The 24,045-nt window shown below is 41.2% G+C and overlaps 1 protein-coding gene across 1 annotated transcript in view; it reads left to right on the forward strand.

Moving 5' to 3' along the window:
- The first annotated feature begins 236 nt into the window (after positions 1-236).
- The window catches only part of LOC133993224 (NALCN channel auxiliary factor 1), an 83,274-nt gene continuing 59,465 nt past the window's right edge, over positions 237-24,045 (forward strand). The window contains exon 1 of the mRNA XM_062432115.1: positions 237-968. Coding sequence (XP_062288099.1) covers positions 237-968 — 732 coding nt within the window. The remainder of the gene's footprint in view (positions 969-24,045) is intronic.

The raw sequence follows: 24,045 nt of genomic DNA on the forward strand, positions 1-24,045 counted from the left end.
GGTCAAAGAGGACGCCGTTTCCCCCCGGTGAGCCATGGAGAACCGGGATGCGGCAGCGCGAAGCTTAATCTGTGCGGGCGGTCTAATTGGATAGAGGAGCGCCCTGGACCGGCGGAGGCACGGCACCCCACCGTTACAGAAGAGAACCAACCGGAGCCCATCTCCCCTAAGTCAATGAGTATTGTGGCAGAGCAGCCCCCGCGGTGGAGTCGGCAAGGGCAGCACTTTCCTAAAATATGACCAGGGGTGCTTGGATGCGTCGGCAGCATGATGAAGGCTTAAAATACTGGTTTGCACCCCGAGAGAACGAGAAGCCATTTACCGAGTCGGAGCGGGCCCAGAGATGGCGACTGTCGCTGGCCTCTCTGTTGTTCATCACCGTCCTGCTCTCTGATCACTTGTGGTTCTGCGCCGAGGCGAAACTGACACGAACCCGAGACAAGCGGTGGGACCAGGGGCTTGCAATTACAGACATGGGTGAGCACCAAAACTCCCTCAACCGACATCATATCCCAACATCACCTGACCCCCGCCGTCTCGCCAGAGAGCAAGATGCTATTTTTCTAGGGAATTCTACCAAACCTCTGTGGCGAATGGACACCTGTCACCCCGATAGTGTGTCCAAAGACTGCTTTACTTTCACGGACGCCGAGACCGTGTGCCGGGGCCTCTCCGGTGGAGGGGGAAAGGGGACACAGTTGGCGTACGTGAATCTGAGCGATTTGTATCTTTCTTTTTGTAATTCCTACTCACTTTTGGATTTGTTTTACGGGTTTACGAGTCTAGACAATTTGAATTGCACCCTGGATATGGCCATGGCGGTGAATCAGCAGGGATGCAGCGAGTGTGTCCGGGCTTACCAGCTTCTTGACCAGGAGGTGGAGGAGAGGTACCAGGAGTTTGAACTGCTGGTTCAGAAATACGAGACAGATGCATACTCTGTTAGGACGTGCATGGAGGAATGCAAGGTAGGACTAAGGGCCGGTTGCGCGCACACACACTCAAAAGTGCATTTAAGGGGATGGGTTCACAGTCGTCATGGCAACCATTGGGCATATCTGTCAGTATATTAGTATTTATTTATTTATTTATTTATTTTTAGAGTTGAGGCTGAAGCACCAGCTGCATCATTTGGCCTGTCAGGGTTTCCACAAACACGCAGTTGCACCACATACAAATGGTTTGAGGGGACTAGAAGACAAGTCAACAGGGACTTTTGCAGTCCTTCATCATATCTTTCTCTTTCTGTTTCTCTTTCTCTCTCTCATTTTCTTTTTCTTTCTCTTTCTCTCTCTCTCTCTTCCTTTCTCTCTCTGTCTCTGTTTTTCTTTTTGTAGCTCATGAAGTCTCATCTTTTTAATAGGGACTACTCTGTGAACTGTGACTGTGGGGCTGACATTTGACATTTGGACTAAGGGCCAGGCTTGTACCGCAGCTATGAGAGAGGAGGGGAAAGAGGGCTTTTGAGTGGTGCTCATTTCAATATCGTTAATAGCATGCAAGTGACCTAATCCAGGCTTTGCAATGTCCCCAGTTTGGTGGTTCCAATAACATGGCAGCATTAGAGTATATATCTCAGGGTCTGGAGTACATGTTGTGCATGTCAACAGCATACAACCCCAGCCGTCGTAGGTCTACTTCATTCACCAATTAGTCTTGTGTTACTTTTGGAGACAAGGCCCACTCAGTTGTGTTTTCAACAGTGAAAACATACCTGTAAATGGCAACATGTTGGAGACACATTGATTGAATCACACACACACTGAATCTGTTTCATTTGTTGTGCACTGGACTGTTGCAGAGGCCCTGTCTCCCCCTAAGCTGTGCATCCTCCTGTGCTCGCTGTCCATGGTACTTAAAGAAGGCCTCACAAAAAGCCTTTCAGTAGGACATGCTTGTTTATTTAGCTGTGTAACTATCAGGTTATAGCTACCGTATTTATTAGAATGGCAGGGAAGCATGGTTGTATAGTTGACTTTACTGGCACACAGACCATGTCTGGGTTTATGCAGGAGAAACTTATTTGCCAAATCAGGTGGGTTCACTCTCTCATCATGAGAAATGGAAAATACTGTATGTAATACAGTGGTCCTCCAAGAATGAGTGAGAATCACTGAAAGTATAGCTAGAGCTTCCCAGACTGTGAATATATGGCCTTAAAAGGACAGTAGTGACTCAATAACCTGTGTTGTAACATGTTTAAGTGTTTGATGGAACATGAAGATTTTTTAAGGAATTGTTATGACTGTTATCTCGTGTTTCCAAAGCTGGGAGAGACTCATCATCACCACAACAGCACCATAACATGCTGTTTTTATGTTTTTATGTTTGTTTATTGTGAGTCTTACCTTATTGTTATGCCTGAAAATGAATATATTCCCTCAAACATCCTATAGCTGCTTCCTCCTTAGGCCATCTAATCAGTAGTGTGCGTTTGCACTCCTACCCTTCGCTAATGTAATAAGACTCAGGCAGTGCTACAGCAGCCTTTTAGCCCCTTTAGTCCAATCTGAATTGCTAATCTGCTTCAGTGCTCAAGTGACCTTTGTGAAAGCACAGCACCCCAGGCCTGCATCACAAACCACTGCTCCTTGAGGAACCACTCTGCTGGACAATGAAGACATTAGACAGCTTGAAACAATTATTATTGTAATTCACTCTTATTTCACTTATTTCTGTCATGACAGGCCCCTCTCTTGTAAATTATCCATCCATGTTTTAAATGGCTGCTTAAGTAGTTTAAAATGTGGATGTTGCAGGAATTTCAACATCATATGGTGTTCCTGTGAGCTGTAGATGTGTGTTGTCAGTGTGTGTACATTTAGTGGATCAGAGAATACATAAGGAATTAGAGAAGAAAGGAGAAGGACTAATGGAAAAGCTTATGTTTAATTAAGAGGTGCAATTAAATGTAACAGACAAATACAAAAGACACACACACACACACACACACACACACACACACACACACACACACACACACACACACACACACACACACACACACACACACTAATATTAACTTTTGAGCATTATTATTAGAACCAGTCAGTTTGTTAGTAGAGTTTGCCAGTCAGCTGAGCCAGAAATTGATCACAAAACCAACCATACATTTATATTTGTTTGGTGGTAGTGACATATGTATTACAGACAATAAAACAAACATTTTGTGAAGTTAACTTAAAAATACATGTATGACCAAACCACTGCAGCTTGCTATAGGTTAGCTAAGTGATGGGTTTTCAAGAAAGAGTGTGACAGCTGACAGAACAATGTCTGTACCCTGGGAATTACAGGCCCTAATATTAGACTGATCAACTGATCAAATGTGTATTTCCTAATATCTACTGTCAATAAGATATTAGGTTAAGTTTATGGCCATATACACTAATTATTTATAAAATTTTAACACTATTCTATCTTTGATCTTACTAATACATTTTGGACCTCCATTTTTATCCAAAAATTATTATTAATTACTATTAAAACATCAATGAGCCATTATATAGACATGTACAGTGTCCAACTGCTGTAAATACTAGAGATGCAAATGTGTGTTAATCCGCAGCTGAAAATAGCCCCAAACAAAAAACTGCTTACTTCAAAGTTTGATTAAAAAAAAACCAACAACACACCAAAAAAAACCCAAATAACCCACAAAAATGTATGCCCTTTCGTTAAAAAAAAGAAAAAAGATTTATGTTCAGAAGGAACGAATGGGCTTGGGGCTGAGTGCGACAGACAGACTTGGTAAGTTTCAGCTTCAGATGTGTCTTTGACTGACTGAATTCCATTCCTGCTTTAATTTCAGGGTCCTGGTATTGTTCATGCTGGCTCACTGTCACACTGTCATGGCTTACTGGGACTTGAAAGGAGTCATTGTTAATGTTATTAGTAACACTTGTGCTTTTCTACTATGACAAGTCAAAATGTCTACTTTGAAAAAGGTCCTAATAATTGTTGGGGGCAATACCTGGCCTGGCTTGAGATATACACTACCACTACTAAGTAGAGTTCCCTGAAAAAACCCATTTTGGGTGGACTAAGTGGTGTTGTTACATTTATTTTTTTTAGATGGAAGAATGACATCATAATTAATCATGATTAACTCTACACACATAAACATGTAGCATTACAGGAAATTCACATTAATGTGAGAAGTCATCGGCTGCGTTGACAAAGATCAGAACAACTTGGGTTAAAAGTTCTATAGCTTTGAAATTTTAGTGCATCATGTTCTGTGCAGTACACCACTTCCACTAGCACAGGCTCGCCAGGAGAAAAGAAACACATCAACACATAAGTATGATTGTTTTATGTGTGCTTCGCAAAAATTAATTTAAGACTGCTACACTGTATCCCTCCTCTTCCTCCCTGTTTTTTTCTTTCTGTATCCCTCATCTGATGTTTACACCTTTTGATCTCTGTATGTACCTGTCTACACAAACACACACACACACACACACACACACACACACACACACACACACACACACACACACACACACACACACACACACACACACACACACACACACACACACACACACACACACACAAAGAGCCCCATGTGCAGTGTTTCCTGCAGGTCCAGACCTGACTGTCCCTTCCGGTGTAATTTAATTTGCACTCCCATGATTCTCTGCTTCTCTGGTGGCTCTGTCTCCAGGGCTCCGTCTCAACATGTTGATCTTCTTTCTCCCTGTATCTGTCACTGTCTCTTGCTTACTTTCACATCCTTTCCCTCTTTGTCTTCTCCCATCTGTGTCAGATCTCTGAGGAATCAGCATCACATGGACACGTGTCCAGTATCTCTCTCTACATCACCTCCACCCCTCTCTCCCTCCTCCTTATAGACTTACTTCCCATCAGGGGCCTTGGTTCAGCTCTCCCTCTCCCTCTCCCTCTCTGGAAATATGTGGGTGTTGAGCTCTCTTTTCCTGCTAGAGTGATAGATACTGATCTAGGTTAAGGTCCTTTCCTTCTCTTCAATTACAGGCCTGTCCACACAGATCCCTCTGTGAGCTCCTTCACCCAGCCACTCCGGTCCTCTGCTCATTCAAACACCTTCTCCCCCCTCACTCTCTGTTTCTACTATTCACTTAAAGTTCACATTTAATTTGGCTGTTTTGGGTTTGCGTGTTAACCTCACAATTAGTATTGGATGAGTTGCACTTTTTCATTAAAAATGAGGCAGGATTACAAGAAGTCCCCTCTTGACTATTAATGTATGTCAACGCAAAATTAAACAAGATAAGATAAGCTAAAACTTTATTGGTCTCGAGGAAATCATTTTTGAATCACAGCAGCACCAGAAACACCCAGAGATAAAGAGAGAAACAGGATAGACATACAGGTAGTAGAAACAAAAGTCTACAGCTCTGTGCTTTGAGCAAAATGCTAACATCAGCATGCTAACTGGGTCACAATTATATTAATACAATGATGTGGGTTGTTTACATGCTGTCTTAGCATGTTGACATGCTAACATTTGCTAATTAGCAGGGAACACAAAGTACAGCTGTGGCTAATGAAACTAAGGTATTGGGCAAATTTAAATGTTGAACTGATGATTGCACTACACCACAGTGCTAATAATTCGTCTTTAAGAGGACATGAATGTTAGCGTTAAATGTAATCGCAGTGCATCAATAATTGAGATTGAAAGTTTATTCGGCTCGGTAGTAGTTGTTCTGGAGCTTTCAATTGCGTTATTATAAATTTCTATTTTTCTAAGCACTTGTAGGGCTGCTCATCCACGTTGGCTTGACAATTAAGACTCAATGTTCATAAATCATCATTTGAGAAACACTGTGATGAAAGCTCCAGAACAGAGAATAATCAACCTGGAGGTGAAATTGCTTTTGTCAGTCCATCCAACAGTAGTGAGATTCCACTCTGAACTGGAAGTGTCAATCTGCTGGTGACGCTATAGACACAAAGTGAGGGCATCATCAGAGTCATTAGGATACATCTTCTGGGGACCATGAATGTCTCTACACAATTTCACAGCAATCTTATATAATATTATTCAAGATAATCAACCAATAGAGTGACTTACACTGCAAATACAAACACATAAATCAAATCAATCAAAATCAAAGCTGTATGCGGTACATTACCTGCACTGGTGTGCATAAATGTAATGCCTATGTCCTGATACTTCACATCAAAGTGACATAGAAGAGATATACAGTATTTATATCCGTATCATAAGTTTGGGATACTGTAGCTTGACGTTCAGCGGTAGGAAACATGCTACAGTTCATTTGTTAAGGCTGACAGCTTTTTCATATAAATTTAGTAACAGAAGGGTTTGACACAGCACATAAAGTGCAGATTGTTCTGCTATCTGCATAGACAGCATAGCCCCCTGCAAATCCTGCACTTTTCTCTTAGTAAAATTCAATTAGGGCTTTGTAGCTTCTCTACCCAGCTCAAATAGATCCAGGGAAACTCCCCTTCATATGAGCTGCCAGTGTTTGTTTCTCCCCAGGCAGGAGATAAGGGAATGTGTCTGTTGGAGGAGAACGCAGCAGTCCTCCCATGGAGACGCCTGCTTGTTGTCCTCTATTCCCTGTCTACGCAGCACAATGAGACCATACAGCTCCCTCCGTCGCTGCCTTGGTCCTCAGCTCCAATCAACACACCCACACCCATTTCCTTCTCTCCATATTTTTTTCATCCATCACTCCTCTGAAAAAGTCCTTTTCCTCACCCAGTTAATGCACGGTGGAGTACAGTCCTGTTTGACTGGTGTGTAGGTACTATTTACTGTTGGTCTGCTGTAACAACTAAGGACAGCAGTCTGTGGTTGTGTGTGCATGTGTGTCTTTTGTGCCTGTGTGCAAGAACAAGCTGCATGCACCAGGCACATTCACTGTAGGCCATAGCCCTGCTCCACTTGAGATACAAGTTAGCCTATTCAATCAGATCTATAACAAACAAATGATGACTTTTTACGAATGCACACTTCCTGTCTCTCCTCTCTCTTTCAAACTGGTATGCTTAGTTGAATGATTTGATGAGTGGGTGTTGTTTGATTTTCTGTGGCAAGGTGGAGAGAGAGAGAGAGAAGGGGCTAGAGAGAGTGGAAATGGCTGCTACTGATAACTGACTCCATACAAAAGGCATTGAACACTGGAAACGTACAATTGATAAACACCAGGCATTATTTGTCCTAACCAATGTTAATTTGAGGTGTTAAACAGCTCGGCTTGCATCTTCATGGCTTAATAACAACAACTATTGTGCTTCTGTGCACAATTTTTTGCACTTTTTTCAAGGATGTGGCTGATACAGTATCTGGCACATGTTAATTCAGCTCTTGTGTGTACGCATGACATTGATCTGTAGACTTCTACTACTTGAAGGCAAGAGAAATTTATTTTAAGTGGAATGAGTCATTGATAAAAATGGAATACATTTAATCAGGACTTCATTGAAGCAGCTCCGAAGTCATTTGAAGCAGAGAGTGAAGTATGTGCTATTTGGATACTATTTTTTAGAGTAACATCAGTAAGAACTTTGTGGATGAATTATGAATGAATTTGAGCTAAACACGGTCTTGAATTTATGCTGATTCAGCAAAAGTTGGATAGATTAGGCTGAAAAACAATATTTGATGCTACAAAATCAATTTTGAACATGATTATAGTATTATAGTACACCAGGCCTACAACCACTTCCTGCTTCCATGCACAGCTAGTCAGGGTCATCTGGTTCTTAGAGTTTGGCTTCTGAGGCAGTGAAAGACACATAGTCTGTATTATCTTTTGTCCTCAAGTGTCAGTAAGCACTCTGCAAATAGCTATTTACAGACTCAAGCCCCTGGCCATAATGACAGGTGAAGTGAAATTAGCCTGCATTTTTCAAGTCACAAAAGCACCAGGACGAAATCAGAACATAACAGCGTAACATGTTGCAGTAGCATTTGTCTGGTCGCTGATCGGTGCAACCTCTGAATGGTCTGTGTGGATGAGAGAGCATTGATCTGTTATCGGTGAGGGATCGGTGTAAGTGAGAGCCAGTAATGACACGCAAAGCTTTGGTCTCAGCAGTGTATCCATGTGAATCTTCCATGTGTTTGTTTTTATGGATAGTTAGCTACCTACAGTTGGTAATCTGCTAATGCTACAGTTATTCTTTGGGTGTTTTTTGTCTTTACCAAACAACTTCAAGTGCATTACTACCCCCATTTGTACTGGAAGAGGGTTACTGATGTGCTTGTAGCTCAGGAGAACCCAAACAGATTGTGATCAGACTTGTGATCTGGTATGCAGTGTAAATGAAAGTGAACTAAATCACATTTGGATTTCATCTGGATGGGAGACACTTAAAATTACACATTAGAAGAGAACAACAAAAAGAAATTGACAGCAGTAATAGTGAAGTGTACTGAGATAGCTTCAGTCTAAGCATCACTGGCAGAGAGACAGAAATCAGTCACAGTTCCCAGGCTCTGGTGACATTCTCACATTACTGAGTCATCATCTTCATCAGCCGCTTGCAGCATGTTATGATTCAGAGAAAGCAGATCACAAGTGTGAGAGAAGAATAGTACACGTACTTACAGACACATGTCTATAGACTGTACATAAATGGCTTGAGCAGACACATACTGTAGCACCAGTGGCACAGGCTAGTAATGATGGGCCATAACTGTCACATGATATAGACACTAGCACACAGAGGACAGCTGTATTTCCCAGCAATCACTGTCATGATTATGTAATCAAAGAAATAAAACAATGTCAATTATGGTTATATTTATATTTACTATCATGATATTTATGCAAAACATAGTCAAAGTTCCAAAATTTGAGATTAATGTATGTAGAAGTGCTCCCTGCAAGTAAAAATCCAGGACTTCAACATACTCTGAACATTTTGTCACAAGTTTGCAATGGTTTTTTTATACATGGCGACGAGCTGATGTCAGGTAGCTGTCTGTTCTGTAGCCTTGCTGCTAAAATGTATCCACTTTAATTGGATTCCGGCTCAAACATGTACTAATGTTGTTAAAAAGGCCAGCAACACTTGGACTATTCCTTTCTTCCCCTCTTGGTACGTTCCAGCTCCACACAGTAACCCACAAAGACTGAGATTTTGATTTTTTTCTGTGTTTAAGGATTGCAGCTAATTAAGTTTAAAAAAAGATCCTTACTGCCTTAGTTTTGGCTGTTGTGTATGTCCATTGAATTGCAAGTACCTGTATCAAGCTACATGTGTATTCCTTCTTAAAAATACTTATTACTGTTTTGTTGGCTGTTACTGCTGGTCATACTAATTAGGCTAGTTTTAGTGTAAGTGTTGTACAAGGTTACCACAAATGCTATTACTCTTTGTCACAGCACTGCCTTTCTTGAATTACAGAGGGGAGAAACCTACACTACCTGTGTTATGGCAGCATGGGTGCCGTTTTACCAATTACACTGCCTATATTTACACCAACACCACCACACACACATGAGCCTGATAACAATAAAATCCTAGAGGCAAATAGAGGAGGGGTGGAGAGCAAGAGAGAATGACAAATGAATGGTTAGATTATGGGAATACCCAGTGATGTGTGCAGCATGATGGGCTTGTGTCAGGTCCCCTGACATACTGTATTTTCTCTGGGTTTTTGTACAAACAATTCATTTGAGCACCTGGTCCTACCTAATCCTTTCCATTTTAATCAGGCTAGGGTTTCTGTCAATGGTAGTGTGTGTGTGTGTGTGTGTGTGTGTGTGTGTGTGTGTGTGTGTGTGTGTGTGTGTGTGTGTGTGTGTGTGTGTGTCTCTCTCCTGAGTGAAAGCACATGTGTGCATTTATGAAAGCATGGCATGTTGTAATCGTTTTATTATTATCGTTAAATTATTATTTGTCATAAACTTGGTATGAAGAGTGATAGATGGTACAGTTTGACATTTTGGGAAATACTCTTATGTGCTTTCTTGCTGAGAGTTAGATGAGAAGCTGAAAACCACTCTCACATCTGTCTGGTCAATATGAAGCTAAAGCTAGGAGATGTTAGATTAGCTGCATTGCTGGTTATGTTACTTAAAAACCATCTAATCAGTTACACATTACATATCAGGTTATTAAATGTTAAAGTCATTTTAAAAAAAAATGTCTAATTACTCAAAAGAAAAAAATAACAATTTGAATTACATTACTTTCATTACTCAACCCAGCTTCACCAATGGTGCCTTTAAACAACTCAAAGTCCTCCACACCTATCACTCTTTGGTATTTAAAACGTGTAGAAATAGAAAACAAGACATTATGGTTTATCAAGCAGCAGCCTACATTATCATTAAACCTCTACAGGCCCGGCATGAAACATCTGAAAGGACTTATTCAGACACACTTAGTTCCACACACTGATAACTTTGATCACTAATTCCAATAGAGATATGATATTTTGAGTGACAGTAGGTTGATTCAAAAATACCTTTAAATATGAAAGCCCAGAGTCATTGCTGGAGCTGGGAATAACTCCTGCTGAAGGAAAAGAGCTGCTACAGTTGAGCAGTGAAAAGAACACATGAATGAATGGCATTATCTTTATGCTGGATAAGCATCTCATCTGAATATCCTGTCCTAAGTAAGGCAAGCGTTTTACTGTTCATCTCTTTCACAACCACATACAAGTGTGAAGTGGGATTTTCTGTTTTCACAAAAAAAAAAAAGACAAAACAAAGAAATAGACTGAACGGTGCACCGGATATGTGTGTTGCCCTCTCCTCTTGTACACCGGACTGGAATGCAATACTTTCCCACCTTTCCCATTAGCAAGGTACATAATGGGCCTAATGAAATTTGACATGGAATAAACCTGATGTGGTTAAGGAATTGATTGTTGACTGTTTGAATCGATTGATTGTTTGATAACAATAGGTGCACTTAAACACAAGCCTTCAAAAAACTCAACAACAAGAATGTTTTTGATAGGACTGAATGTTCGTATTGTTCTGATAATTGTAATTATAACATTGACTCTAATATATTAAATTCCAGCGTGCATTCTTTGTTTTTTTTAGCCTGTTAACTATGGATAAATGCATTTATTTGGTCTCATTATAAAGTAATTAACATGCAAATATGTTTTCAAGAACACGTGCATAAAACAAAGTTTATCATTTATCAATCTTATTCAAGATAATGTAAAGTGATGCAATGGCAGTAAAATGGGCAAGAACATTCATTTATGCACAAATTCACTAATTTATATTTTTATTGTTGTCTGGTAAATATGGAAATCAGGATTGCATTGTTTCACGGCTGTTTCCAGGGCAGCATGATGAAAGACTACACTCATGTGTGATGCAGACTTTTTCAATATTTGTTTTTTTGTCATTTCCAGAGGTTTGTACATAATCACCCCTATTTCTCCCAAAAAGCATTTTTTCCATGTGGGGTGGAGAGACCTCTAAAATAGCATTTAGGCCTTATTACCTTAAACACCTCCATTAGAGCGGATGCAAATTGTGTTGTCCTCCTCACAGCCCTCATTATGATGCCAAAGAGGCTGATTATTCACATCATTGCTCCAATGGCACCTAGCAACCACTTTGCCATCAAGGAGCCTTTTCTGGTTTGTGATACAACCCTAAAGTATGTGAGACCCTCATTTGGTGATCCGATTGAGGTTTTTGTAAGTAGGCTGAAGCTTAGCAAGCAGTATCCTCACCCTACACCTCCTCCAGTCTGACACAGTAATTTGATTGTGGACAGAGTGGGGAGGGGCAAAGAAAGAGAGGTTATTGATGGGTACAGATAGAAGATGGGAAAGGAACAAAGCAAGACAGAAGAGGAATGGAAGAGAGCTTGACCTGATGATGAGGGTCTTATCGGCACCTCTTCGTACTGGCTTTGCACCTGCTGTGTGTGTATATGTGTGTGTGAAGTGGATGGATGGTGGTCGGGTCAGTAGGGTTCTTCACCATTTTTTGTCTGTTCTGTCTGCCAACTGTCAACTGCAGCTGTGTCACCCTTTCTTCATCCTTTTACTCCACCTTTCCCATTTTTATCCTTCATTCTTCTTTTTATTCTTCTTTCTTACATCTTTTCCCCACTTGGAAATTACCCATAGAACATGGGCACTGCTTAGCCCTGTCCTGCTTTGGCTCTTTGTTGCAGTTTTGCTTTACAGTGGCACTGACAGACCCTGACTGAGTCTTTGTAAATTATTCATCTGTCATTGACTTTTCAAAAGCGCTGAGGAGGAACTGGAACACTCCTCTTCCTAGCTTCCACCCTTGTGACACTCTGCTGTACCTCATTTATTTATAAGCACACAAACACAAACAGGCACACACAGATGAAGGCACGTGCATGCCCACGCATCCGCTCATGTAAATCATGTCAGCACATCCAAATATAAACACAAACAGAAGTACAAAGGTGTTTTTTGGCCCTTTTATACCACAGGAACTTTTCAATGAATCCAAGAACCTTTTAAGCAGTCAAGAACAACAGAAACCTAGTACAGGTTTTCATTTCTGTCCTGCAGGGATTCCAAAGGTAAAGTCTGCAGTAGAATGTTGCTGACACAAAAAGTGCTGCTGTATGTATACAGCCATCATTCAGATTGTAAACAAGCACTGAGTTTAAGTGGGAGCAATATTAGAAATTGGCATGGGAATTCAATAAACATTGGTGACTTCCTGAGTAGTCCAAAAAAAGAACACAAAGACAGAGAGCTGGTGAGCAATAGAAATATAAAATTGTTTCCACAAATACAGAAAAAGCACCAGAAAAAACACTCGTCGCTACTCTGGAACAAGCATCTTTATCTTTATGGTATTTTGATCCTATCTCTGCACATCCTTTTTTCAGCATGTTACAATAAAAATCATAGGTGCACAGCAGCAAATAAAAAAGTATTATTAACCCATTTCTCATTGAATGAAAACATCTCAGACCGGGTGCTTTTTACTCTGGCTTATCTTTGTAGATCTGAAAACTGAAACTCAAAGGCACTAAAATGTCATTTTAGTACGTGATTTTATTCCAGAGATTTTTCTTGGGACTTCCAAGGATCATTTAATTGAAAAGGCCCATTTATGTGTGCATGATTTGTCAAAATTCATGCTCCATACACCAAAGTCTGTCTCTCATCTGTTTGTAGCCATGTGTGTAGAATCTAACAGAGCACAGCTGACACAGAAGTCATTGAGTAGTTAGACAGTAGGGATGAGCTTGGCATAAAATTAATTTTTTATTGTGTCCAGATATCCATGGATGCCATAAAAACCAGGTCCAGGTGTGTGTTTGCTTTGCTCTAACCTGGAGGGCATGTATGCGCCCTCTATCTTAGAGCAAAGTAGTGGACATGATATGTGTAGATATCCCCCACCCATTTTCTTTTTGTAACCCTTCCTTTCCTCTTTTTTTCATTTTGTCATGGTGGTTACTCGTCACAGAATTGCTGCCCCCTTCTGTCATCTCCTCCTCCTCTCCCTATCTTGCTCCCTGTAGCCCTAATCCTCCTGTGCAGGCTCTTAGCTGGATAAAGCTGTCTCCCATCCTTTCTCTTTATGGCAGGATTTACAGCAGTACCTCTTCATATCCCCCTTTTAGCACTCTTACTGTAGCTTCGACTGTTGCACTGCCGTGCTTTTTGGAGAGCATAAAAAAGTTGTGCAATTGAAGGAAATCCCTGAAGGTCTCTAAAAAGCCCAACTGACCGTTACTTGAAAGGGTTAGAACAGGGAACTATTTTATCACATAATGTTATAAGATTCTCACTGATTTAAACAGAAACTGGAAATAGAAAGGTCAGGGAAGGACATTTTGAAAATGGAGACATTTTGATTCTTGTGACACACATTTATGTTTCCACCAGCTGTCTAGTGAACAGCAGCCTGTGGCAGAATATAACAGCATATAGAGCTGTTTGTTTGCAGCAAATTGTTCTCACAATGAATCTTTGGGCTTGCTGTTCATTCTTATCGACCTCCTTTTCAAATGTGATTGTGCTCACTTTCAGTTTGAAAGTGAATGTCTGGGTTCCTCATTTTTCCTTGATGTCCTTTCGTCCTTGGTGTCAGTTAACTGTGGCGTGGACTGCAGCTGAGCAAAATGTGCCGTTATTCCTGCTGTATAATCCAGTTATTTAATTAGAAAAAAAATCGGAATTCCTAACAGAATCCCCACATTTTTTACATCAAAGATTGAATGTTGTTTTATTTGTGTTAATAGGTGGTGGGGGGTTTTCACAGACAGATGTATTGATATCCCCTCAGAAAGTAGGGGTGAGGTTTTGGATGGGAGAGAGTGGGAGATGGAGTCATCAAGAAAAGGGAAGACATGAGGCAGAGAGAAAAGACAAACAGGGGGGTGGGGTCTGAAATTGACAACAGAATGATACAGATGATGCTTGGAAATGAACACACAGGAAGGAGAGGAGGGCTGGTGAGCTGTGTGGGGGCTTGACCTCAGCCCCCCCCCCCCCCCCCCCCATCGAATCTGAGATTAATGCCTTCAGTCAAGGCACACAGATGCTGGTTGCACAACTGTAGCATAGGAAATGATGGTGATTGATTGGTAGGGGAAAATGAGGATCATATCCTGTACATAGGACAGCAGGACTGTTCTCTCTTTCATCACTATACTTCCATCTCCATCAGTCCTCCATTCATCTCCCCCCACCCACCCATCATTTCCTCCATCCTTGCATGTTTTATCAGCTAAGTCTTGATGTCTCTAGTTCTAACTTCTAGAAATGCACCAAACCAACCTTATACAACCTAATGACGATATGCCAAGTCAGGGTATTTGCTGATTATGAGCTGTTATCTGGTACCAGTCTCTGTGTGTAAGTGATTAACACTGTAAACTGATGTCCATACAACTATATGCCATTTAGTCTTGTCAAAATTTGATTCATGTTGTTTTTGTATTGTTACACCTCCTGACAACAGAGACACCTGTGTTCTTGTCTTAACACACAAAGTACTTGCAGTAGTATAACGGCTGTTGTGAACAGATACAGACCTGGTGTTGAGCAGCTGTGAGCAGTGGAGATCAGGAACCACTTCACCTGTACTGTATGTTGCTCTGTCTCTTTTCGCATGTTGCACCTACAGTAGTGCTTTTTAAACTCATGTTGCTAACAAGCTCTACAAGGTTCTTACAGATGGACTTTGAAAGGACCAAAGAAATCATACTCAGTGTTGATCGTTTGTCTTGTTCTTACTTTATTAACATTTCTGCCAACAGACTTCCTTTTGATAAAAGTTCACTATTGATGTATTGATGTTCACTAAGATGTAACATCACACACACATTTTATTTAAACTACTGTCTTTTATCAACCGTTGTTAAAAATCCCGGCCCAAAAAAGGTTTTCTATCCACTCATCCAGATTAAAAAAGGTGCTAAAATGTCTAAGAGCATTTCCAGATCTGCACTTTTTGGTTCAGTTGAACCCTTTGGTCTGAACACAGCAACTGTACTCGGGTGCAGACCAAAACAATTGTACCAACAACCTTTAACCTTTAAAGTAATCTTGTTCAAGTCCTTAATGAACTCTGGTGTGGTTTGTTTGTGGTGGGAACATGAGCTGATCTCAATCTGAACCAACTACTACTCTGCAAGTTTGAGCTGAAGGGCTCCTGTCGACAGATGCACTTTGCATACACAGATATGGATGATTTAACAGTTGCTAGCAACTAGCTGGAGAATCAATTGAGGTCCCACCTGGGCTAGCACAACTAATACTGTTATATTTGGCCACAGGACCTTTTCCTGTAATAAGGTTCTTGCGTCCACCCTAGATACCTCTCTCATGGCATAAATCTACAATTATAAAAACTATAAGGAGTAAATCTTTGGTTGCTGTCAACTCTTCGAATTTTAAAGTAATGGCTTCACATAGAAATGTATTTAATGTGAAGCTTATGCAGTAAGTGGCAAACTATCAGTCAATATTAGCTTACTACTGCAAATGAATGGTGCGGAACACAAAATTGATTTAAGTTAGGTGGATCATGACATTGAGCTAATATCTGCTAAATAAGATAAGCATTGGTGCCGAAAGCTGATCCAACAGTTCAGATCAGTACATCCTTACCTTCTTCCCCTGTCTTGATCGGTCTGTTGCAGTTTTTCCTCTCTGTCTCTCTTTCTTTGTATATGTCTCTCGCTTTTGAAGCTGCATGAACACTAGCACACAATAGAATAAAGAGAAAATTGCAGCTGAAGTAGATGATACTTTTATCTGTGAAAGTTCAGCCCCATTTATGTTTGTTTATTAATTGCGTGTGTGTGTGTGTGTGTGTGTGTGTGCATCATTGTGTTCCTGTGTGTTCTTGGGCCTCAGTGTAATCACAGCTCTAATCTGTCTGCAAGAAGTCTCTGTGTGGGTGACTTTAAAGTTCTCATTAGCACTGTAACTCAGCACCAATGTCACTGTGAAGACACCAACGCCACATCCACTGCAGCAAAATCTACCCACCATGTCTGCATGTGCATGGGTATGTGTGTGTGTGTGTGTGTGTGTGTGTGTGTGTGTGCGTGCGAGAGAGAGAGATTAAAAGCTTCTTAAATTAACAGTTCAAATGATTTCTTGCATCCATTCCTCTTATTTTCTTCTCTTAGTCGTTGTTAATGTGCTGTCGATTTCATTACTCATGTGGGAAAAATTAGATATAACAGTACCCGAGTGCCCGCTTAATAGCATGCACTATTAAAAAGTTGGCGGAATCATAAGTAATGTTGTGTGATTTACCAGATGAAGTGAATCATGTCTTTCTGCACCACATTTCATTAAATAACTTAACAGCTCTCTTTAAAGACTATTTGATGTAGCTTATGCTGAAGTAAAACAAAATGAATGAGAACGAAGATGTGGAAAGAAGGAATAGTTGGGAAAAAGGAGAAAGAGGTAGGTTGCTATGGTAACAGGAAACAGGCCTGAATTGAATGAAGTATGTGGTGTAGACCATTTTGTGGAAACTACAATAAATGAGTTATCATACAATACAAGGTCTACCACTGCTATCATACACAGGAATGCCGGCTATGCTGCTGCATACAACTGTTTCTTTTCATCACCAATCTTATTTCTATAACTATCATTTGACACAACTCTCAGTGCTGCTTGAATAAACATGGCTATGAACACTGCACCAAGTTAGTGTGAGTTGTTTGCAGCATATTAGGTAAAAAAACCAGAGCAAGTAAGAGAAGTGGGTCAGGGGAGGATATGGGAGTCTGCACTCAGGCCGGTTCTGTCTGATTTCACACATCTCAGCTAATCAGCCTTTAACACTTAGCATCCTCACTTGCTCTGGCATGCTTATGCACAAGCAAGTTGCCCTACTACTTGTTCTGGTTGTAGGGTATTATGGTTACATGCCAACACTGAGCAAACCAGCCTTGCCTTGGTCTTAATGTGTTGTAGCACTGGTAAACTGATGCACATTTGGTTTAGACTGTTTTGCTGTAACTTTAATAAGCTAATGCTCAGCAAGGTTTCTCTGCTGTTAGCTGTGGGTAGTAGCTTTGATTTAAAAATATTTAGTGGTTGAGGGTGATTTTCACTGAATAAAAGCTTTGCATGTTTAGTGAAAAGGGCAGCAGAAAGGAAGACTGAAAAAAAGGAGTGGAAAGAGTGATAGCAGATCCATCAGACTTGCCTCTTGTGTCCTTGGTGACACAGATCTGCAGTTTTTTCTGCAGTAGGAACAACAGAGAGGGAGTGAGAGAGAGAACAAGAATATATTTCGAGGGTCAGGGGCTGAGGCAAACACTAAAGCTCAGGGAGTGAACATTCAGCACCTGTAGAGGGACTTGGCTGCTAAAGGAGTTTATCTTTTTTTTTCTGGAGAAAATTGGGTCTCTCTGATTTGCATTATGCAGCATCCTCGCTGCAATGCCTGCCCTGCAGCAAAGTGCAAAGTTGACAAATATGGGCTTTATATTCAGTAGCTGGGCTTGACAGTGTCGGTGTTGAAACAGATAGTGTTCTTATTTGGCCTTGGACTGGGACCATGTCCTTTCAGATATTGATGGTATCCGCATGTGTGTAATGGGAGGCGGGGAGTAAAAGCCTGGGGATGCAGCTTTGAGATTAGTTTAATTTTAAATAATTATAAAATAAATAATTAATACATTTAATTTTGGCTGAGATTAAAGAGTGAATGCAGAAAGCTGAAGCAAGACGATAACGATGGAAATGTAATGTAAAGTGTTGGACTACTTTAACATTATTAGCAATTGTCTTCTAATATTTTGGGTTGTGAAAGACTCAACTGACACTCTTTGTGCAATGAAACAAATAAATAGGCTGTGGTTTTTAACAAAATAGAAATGACAGCAACATTTTTAGACGTACAACAAAACAATAAATATCCAATGTTCGAATGGGTGTAGGATGAAGCAAGTAGCTTTTCTAATCCTAATCTTAATCTTTCATACCTTTATACCTTCCTTGGGTACACAGTATATGACAGTATTTGTATTTTTATTTTTTTTAAACCCAAAAAACAAATGTACAAGCTGAGCTACTGAAGATAGAAGTAATTGTAGAACATTTGAGTCTTTAACTGCTCTTCCTGATGGCATTTGTTGCTGTGGTGGATACAGACACATCAATGGGCTGAACAGAGATGATGTGCAGGTGATGTTAGCCTCTTCAACCATATTAGCTGTCTCACCTTTATCATCGGGATGAAACCCAAAAATACTTCCAAATGGGGCAGAGGCATTTTTCTTTTTATACTTGTCCTGTAATGTTATCCACACCACTCGCACACCAGTCGCCATCTTCCTCAGCTCAGTTTCATGTTCTAACAGTAAAAATTGACCTCTGGTGTTGTGTTGTACACTACGATACAGCACCTCAGTACAGCAGCTCTGTCGAGAATGAGGATCATCCTTATTTTTTATGGTACTGAAAATCATACCTTTGGGAGTTCTAAATAGCCTAGTATACCATAATACCTTGATAGTGCCCAAGCCTATGACACAGTTTTTCATAAAAATATAATTACTATATTGCACAGGTATAAAACGAAAGTGGTTGAAGAGTCACAGTGTCACAGAGAAAGAAACTGTTCAAGAGTCTGTTGGTGCATGTTTTATTGACCTGTACCGCCTCCCTGAAAGCAGAAGGTCAAAGTAGTGTTGACCGGGGTGAGAAGAGTCCTTTATAATGTTCTCTGCTTTGGAGAAGTAGCGGTTGTCAGCAATATCCTCAAGTGAAGGAAGATGGCAGCCAATGAGTTTTTGTGCTGACTTTATGACCCTCTGTAGAGTTTTCCGATCTGCCGCTGAACAGCTCGCATACCACACTTTGAGGCAGTATGTTAAGATGCTCTCTATGGCAGAGCGATAGAAGACCAGTAGCCTACAGTCCAGGTTGTTCTTCTGGAGGACACGCAGGAAGTGCAGGCGCTGCTGTGCCTTCTTTACAGCAACTGTGATGTTTGTCGACCAGGAGAGGTTGTCGCTAATGTGGGCCCCCAGGAATTTAAAACTGTAGACTATTTCCACACAGTCTCCATTTATAAAGATGGGAAGGTGGTCCACTCTGCACTTCCTGAAGTCCAGGATCAGTTCTTTTGTTTTCTTTGTGTTCAGTGTCAGGTTATTTGCAGAGCACCACAAGGTCAGTTTGTGGACCTCATCCCGCTAGGCACACTCCTGACATGAGGCCGACCACTCTAGTGTCATCTGCAAATTTTATTGCAGACTCTTGGTATAGGAGGGTGTACTGTCATATGTGCAGAGTGAGTAGAGTAGTGGACTCAACACAGTGCTGAGAGTGAGCGCAGAGGAGAGGTGGGGGCCAAGCCTGACAGACTGTGGGCGGTTTGTGAGAGTCCATGATCCAGGTGCAGAGGTGAGAGGAGAGTCCCAGGTGGAGCAGTGTCCTGATAAGTATGTCCGGAATGATCGTATTTAAAGCGGAGCTGTAGTCAATGAAGAGCACCCGGACATAGGTTCCTCTGTGCTCCAGATGCTGTAGTGCCATGTGGAGAGCAATGGTGATGGCATCCTCTGCAGACCTGTTCTCGCTGTAGGCAAATTGGTGGGAATCAAAGGTGGGAGAGAGGATAGCTTTAATGTGCCTCAGTACTAGTGTCTCTAGGCACTTGATGACAATGGGAGTGAGAGCAATGGGTCTGTAATCATTTAGACTGTCTACAGCAGGCTTATTTGGGACTGGGATGATAATAGCTGATATAAGGCAGGTTGGGACGACGGTATGTGCAAGTGACAGATTGAAGATATTAGTGAAGACACCAGCAAGTTCGTAGGCACATGCCCTGATTACCTTTCCGGGTACACCGTCCGGGCCAGCAGCTTTCTGTGGGTTCACCGCTCTGGACAACTGTCTCACTTCATGTTCCTGTACAGTCAATGCCTGGGTGCCTGTAACAGGGGAACAAGTGTGTGAGAGTGGAGTGTTTACTTCAAACCAAGCAAAGAAGCAGTTGAGCTCCTCTGCCAGTGAAGCTGTGCTGTTAGAGTCAGTTGTGATGTTGCCCCTGCCACATCTGCCTGGTGATGTTTCCTGTGAAGTGCTCCTCGATTCTCCTCTTGTAGGCCCGTTTGGCATTTTTGATGCCTCCTTTAAGGTTGGCTCTTGCAGTGCTGTAGAGGGCCCTGTCCCCTGACTTGAAGGCCATATCATGAGCTTTGAGGAGTGCCTGGACATCTTTTTTCGACATCCAGGGTTTCTGGTTTGGGTTGACACAGATGCACTTCTTTACAGTGACAGTATCAGTGCAGCTGGCAATGTAAAATAAAACAGTTTGTGTGTATACTGACAGGTCCTGGTGCTCAAATACATCCCAATTAGTCCGTGCAAAACAGTCTTGTAGTTGGGAGAGAGCTCCCTCAGTCCAGGTTTGGATAGTTTTAATGGAGGGCTTTGTCTTCCTCCTGAGGGGGGTGTAAGCTGGGACAAGGAGCAGACAGATGTGGTTAGATAAGCCCAGGTGTCGGAGGTGCGCAGCTCTGTAGGCATGCTTAATATTTGAGTACACATGGTCAAGTGTATTTCTTCCTCTGGTGGGACGTTTCACATGTTAAAGTCACCAGCGATGACGTGCACTCCGTCAGGATAAGCTCTCTGTTGTTTGTTAATGGTGTCATCCAGATAGTTGAGAGCTGTGCTAATATTAGCATCAGGTGGGATGTAAACAGCTCTGGTAACCACTGCAGCCTATGCATGACTGACTGTGTCTCTATGTCGGGTGAGCAGTGGTTGTCTATAATGTGGCTCTGTGCACCAGTCATTGTGGATATAAATGCAGTCCTCCACCTCTGCTCTTACTGGAGTGCTTGTTGCGGTCCTGGCGATGTAGCGTGCAGCCGCTAGCTATACAGCAGTGTCAGAGATTGCCAGGTGTAGTCATGTTCCTGTCACAATAATCACACAGCAGTCACATACTGATTTGTTGGCAGCAATCAGTAATTCCATTTCGTCCACCTTGTGTGTGATTGACCTGGCGTTTGAGAGGAATATGCTCAAGAGCTGAAGTTTAAGGGGGTTGTTTCCTTAGCCTGGTGAGTAGGCCCACCCTTCAGCACACTTTTGCTTCCTCTCTCTTCTCCACCTGCGCCTCTTGATAGACTCGATGACAGTCCACGGAGACCTGGCAGGTCTCGCTATGTCCACAGGGGTGTTGTGAGCCCGTCGAAAGTCCTGCCAGCTGTTGACTTGCTTTGTTAGAGAAAGCTTTAACACGCACACCAGGAAACACGTAAAAACACCATATACTGGAGAGCCAAAAGCTGCTGCACACTTGCGCGCCGCCATCTTACCAACCAAAACACACTTGATTTACGTTATGTAAATTTTATCATACATAGCTAGTATTCTTCAGATTTTTTTCCCGTCTTTATTTTTATGCCGTACATATCATAATTTAGAAATGGAGGGCATCTGTTGTGGAACTATTTATTTTTTCACCCTCAAATATCTATATAAAAAGTCCCATAGGCCTGTTGTTTGCGCGTCCTGCAGGGATTGGTTCTTTGCTGTAGATTGTACAGGTGTGAATGATCTAATCAATTTGAGAGCACAGGCAGATCAAACACAAAAACACATGCAAAGCAAGACATAAGGCAAATGTTCTGCCCAGGTTATACCATACGAGGATAAGCCAAAACCAATACACTTACGTCTGACATTATAAGTTGAAGTATGAAGGAAGATATATTACTACTGTATAGAGGAACACATTTTACATAAAGTGCACATAGTTGATGAAATGTATGCTTTCTCTCTGCCTTTTTAAAATGTAACTAGTCATCTTTAGGCTGATGCAGTCAGAGTGGTTCTATAAATGGACCACTGAAAACTTTTGCTTAATTAATAAAGGTTAATGCATTCGAGATGGAACACTTAATCCTGCAATAGAAGGGCATTTGGTTGAACATTCACTTTCAGTATATGTATCAGTTTCGTCAATATTTAATGTGGAAAATGGAGTCAAATTTTAAATGGTCTTTCCGAGCTTTTACCAAATATATTTTTTCGAGGGAGTAAAGTGCATGTGTGACAGAAGTTCAGTTCTGACTTAACCACGGTCTTAAACTATTTCTATGTCTATAACTCATGTCAGGTAACATCCCAATAAGAATCTACTTAATAACCCAGTCAGCCAATGAATCCCATTTTTTAAAAGTGTATGTTTCCTCACCAAAAGGACAACAATATACTGCATGATAGCTCTGGACCTGCATAGTTTGTAGCAACAGAGATAAGACTGCAGGCTTACATGGGTACACCTATGCATTAAAGATGAACTGAAATTTGAATTCTTCTCACTTTTTGAGTGCGGAAATAATGATGCTGCAGCCATTATGCACAGTTTTCTACTTAAAAAAAGTTGAAAAAAACGGTTTCTGGACATATCTGGGGAAACAGCATCTAAGTCTCTGGTTTGCCGTTTCCCTTGGCATCAGATAACTGTTGTTTGAAAGCTGGTGTTGCTAGGATATGAACAATTAACTTCTGAGGTACACTACAGCCCTGCACACTTTGTAGCTCTGTAGGCTATGAACATTGATGCAAGTGTTTTTCTCCCCCTTTTCAACAAGCCCACTTTTGGTTGTGTACAATTACTGCTTTATGACTCTGCACTGATTCCCAGTAGATGTTACGTTTCATTCATTAGTTATTTTTTTTAGAACACCTGCTAGTGTGGCTAGTGTTAGCTAGACCTATTTCATTGGTTTAGTTGGATTTGATATATAAACAATACACATAATGCACCGCACCACCCTAATTTATATTTTGGCTGCTACCGTCTAGTTTTCTAAAGTGGACTGGTAAGAAAGTATCAACAAATCGCTGTTCCCAAGCAACACATGTCTGAGGGAAAAGCAGAGATGCCAATGACATATTCCAACGCAGTGGGTGGCGGCAGTGCATCACGTCGTTGTTTGCCAGCCACCATAAAATATAAAAAAACAACAAACATGTTGGAGGAAATGTACCAGCCAACCTCCACTGGGGCGTTGAGCCTTACAAGTAAGAAAGTAAGAGTGAGATTGCCAGAGGGTCACCAGGCCAAAAAAAGAAAGTGACAAACAACAGAGTAAGCCTTACTTGACTGGTAATTAACTTCTAACACTGGCTTCTGCTATGTGGAAATGATTGTTTTGTGTAGGGATTATATTTTTCTGCTCTTGCTGTTTGTGGTCAATACACTAATGTTATGAGTTTGACTGCTAAAAAGTTAACTGATGTTAGAGTTAGTTTTGTTTAGAGGAGGCATAGTTTCACAAACTACTTCATAATCAGGCTCATTGTTGCCATAATGGTACTACTAGTAGTAACTGCGCATATCACCTGGTACAACCCAGTTGATTGCATTAATTTATCACAATGTGTCATTGGAATAGTGTTTCCCTGCTGTTATAATAGTGATGTGAGCTCCTTGCTCAGAATTAGATGTGGCAGTGTTCTGTGGTCACTTGTAGCAGCACACGGCTCAGCAAAAGTTTGAACATGACACATTTGAAGTAACATTGTTTTCTTCCTACCTGTTGCCCAAACACTTAATGATAATAACTTGTGTGCATATTTAC

Source organism: Scomber scombrus, chromosome 13 (assembly GCF_963691925.1).
Source record: "Scomber scombrus chromosome 13, fScoSco1.1, whole genome shotgun sequence".
In the NCBI taxonomy this organism is placed as follows: domain Eukaryota; kingdom Metazoa; phylum Chordata; class Actinopteri; order Scombriformes; family Scombridae; genus Scomber; species Scomber scombrus.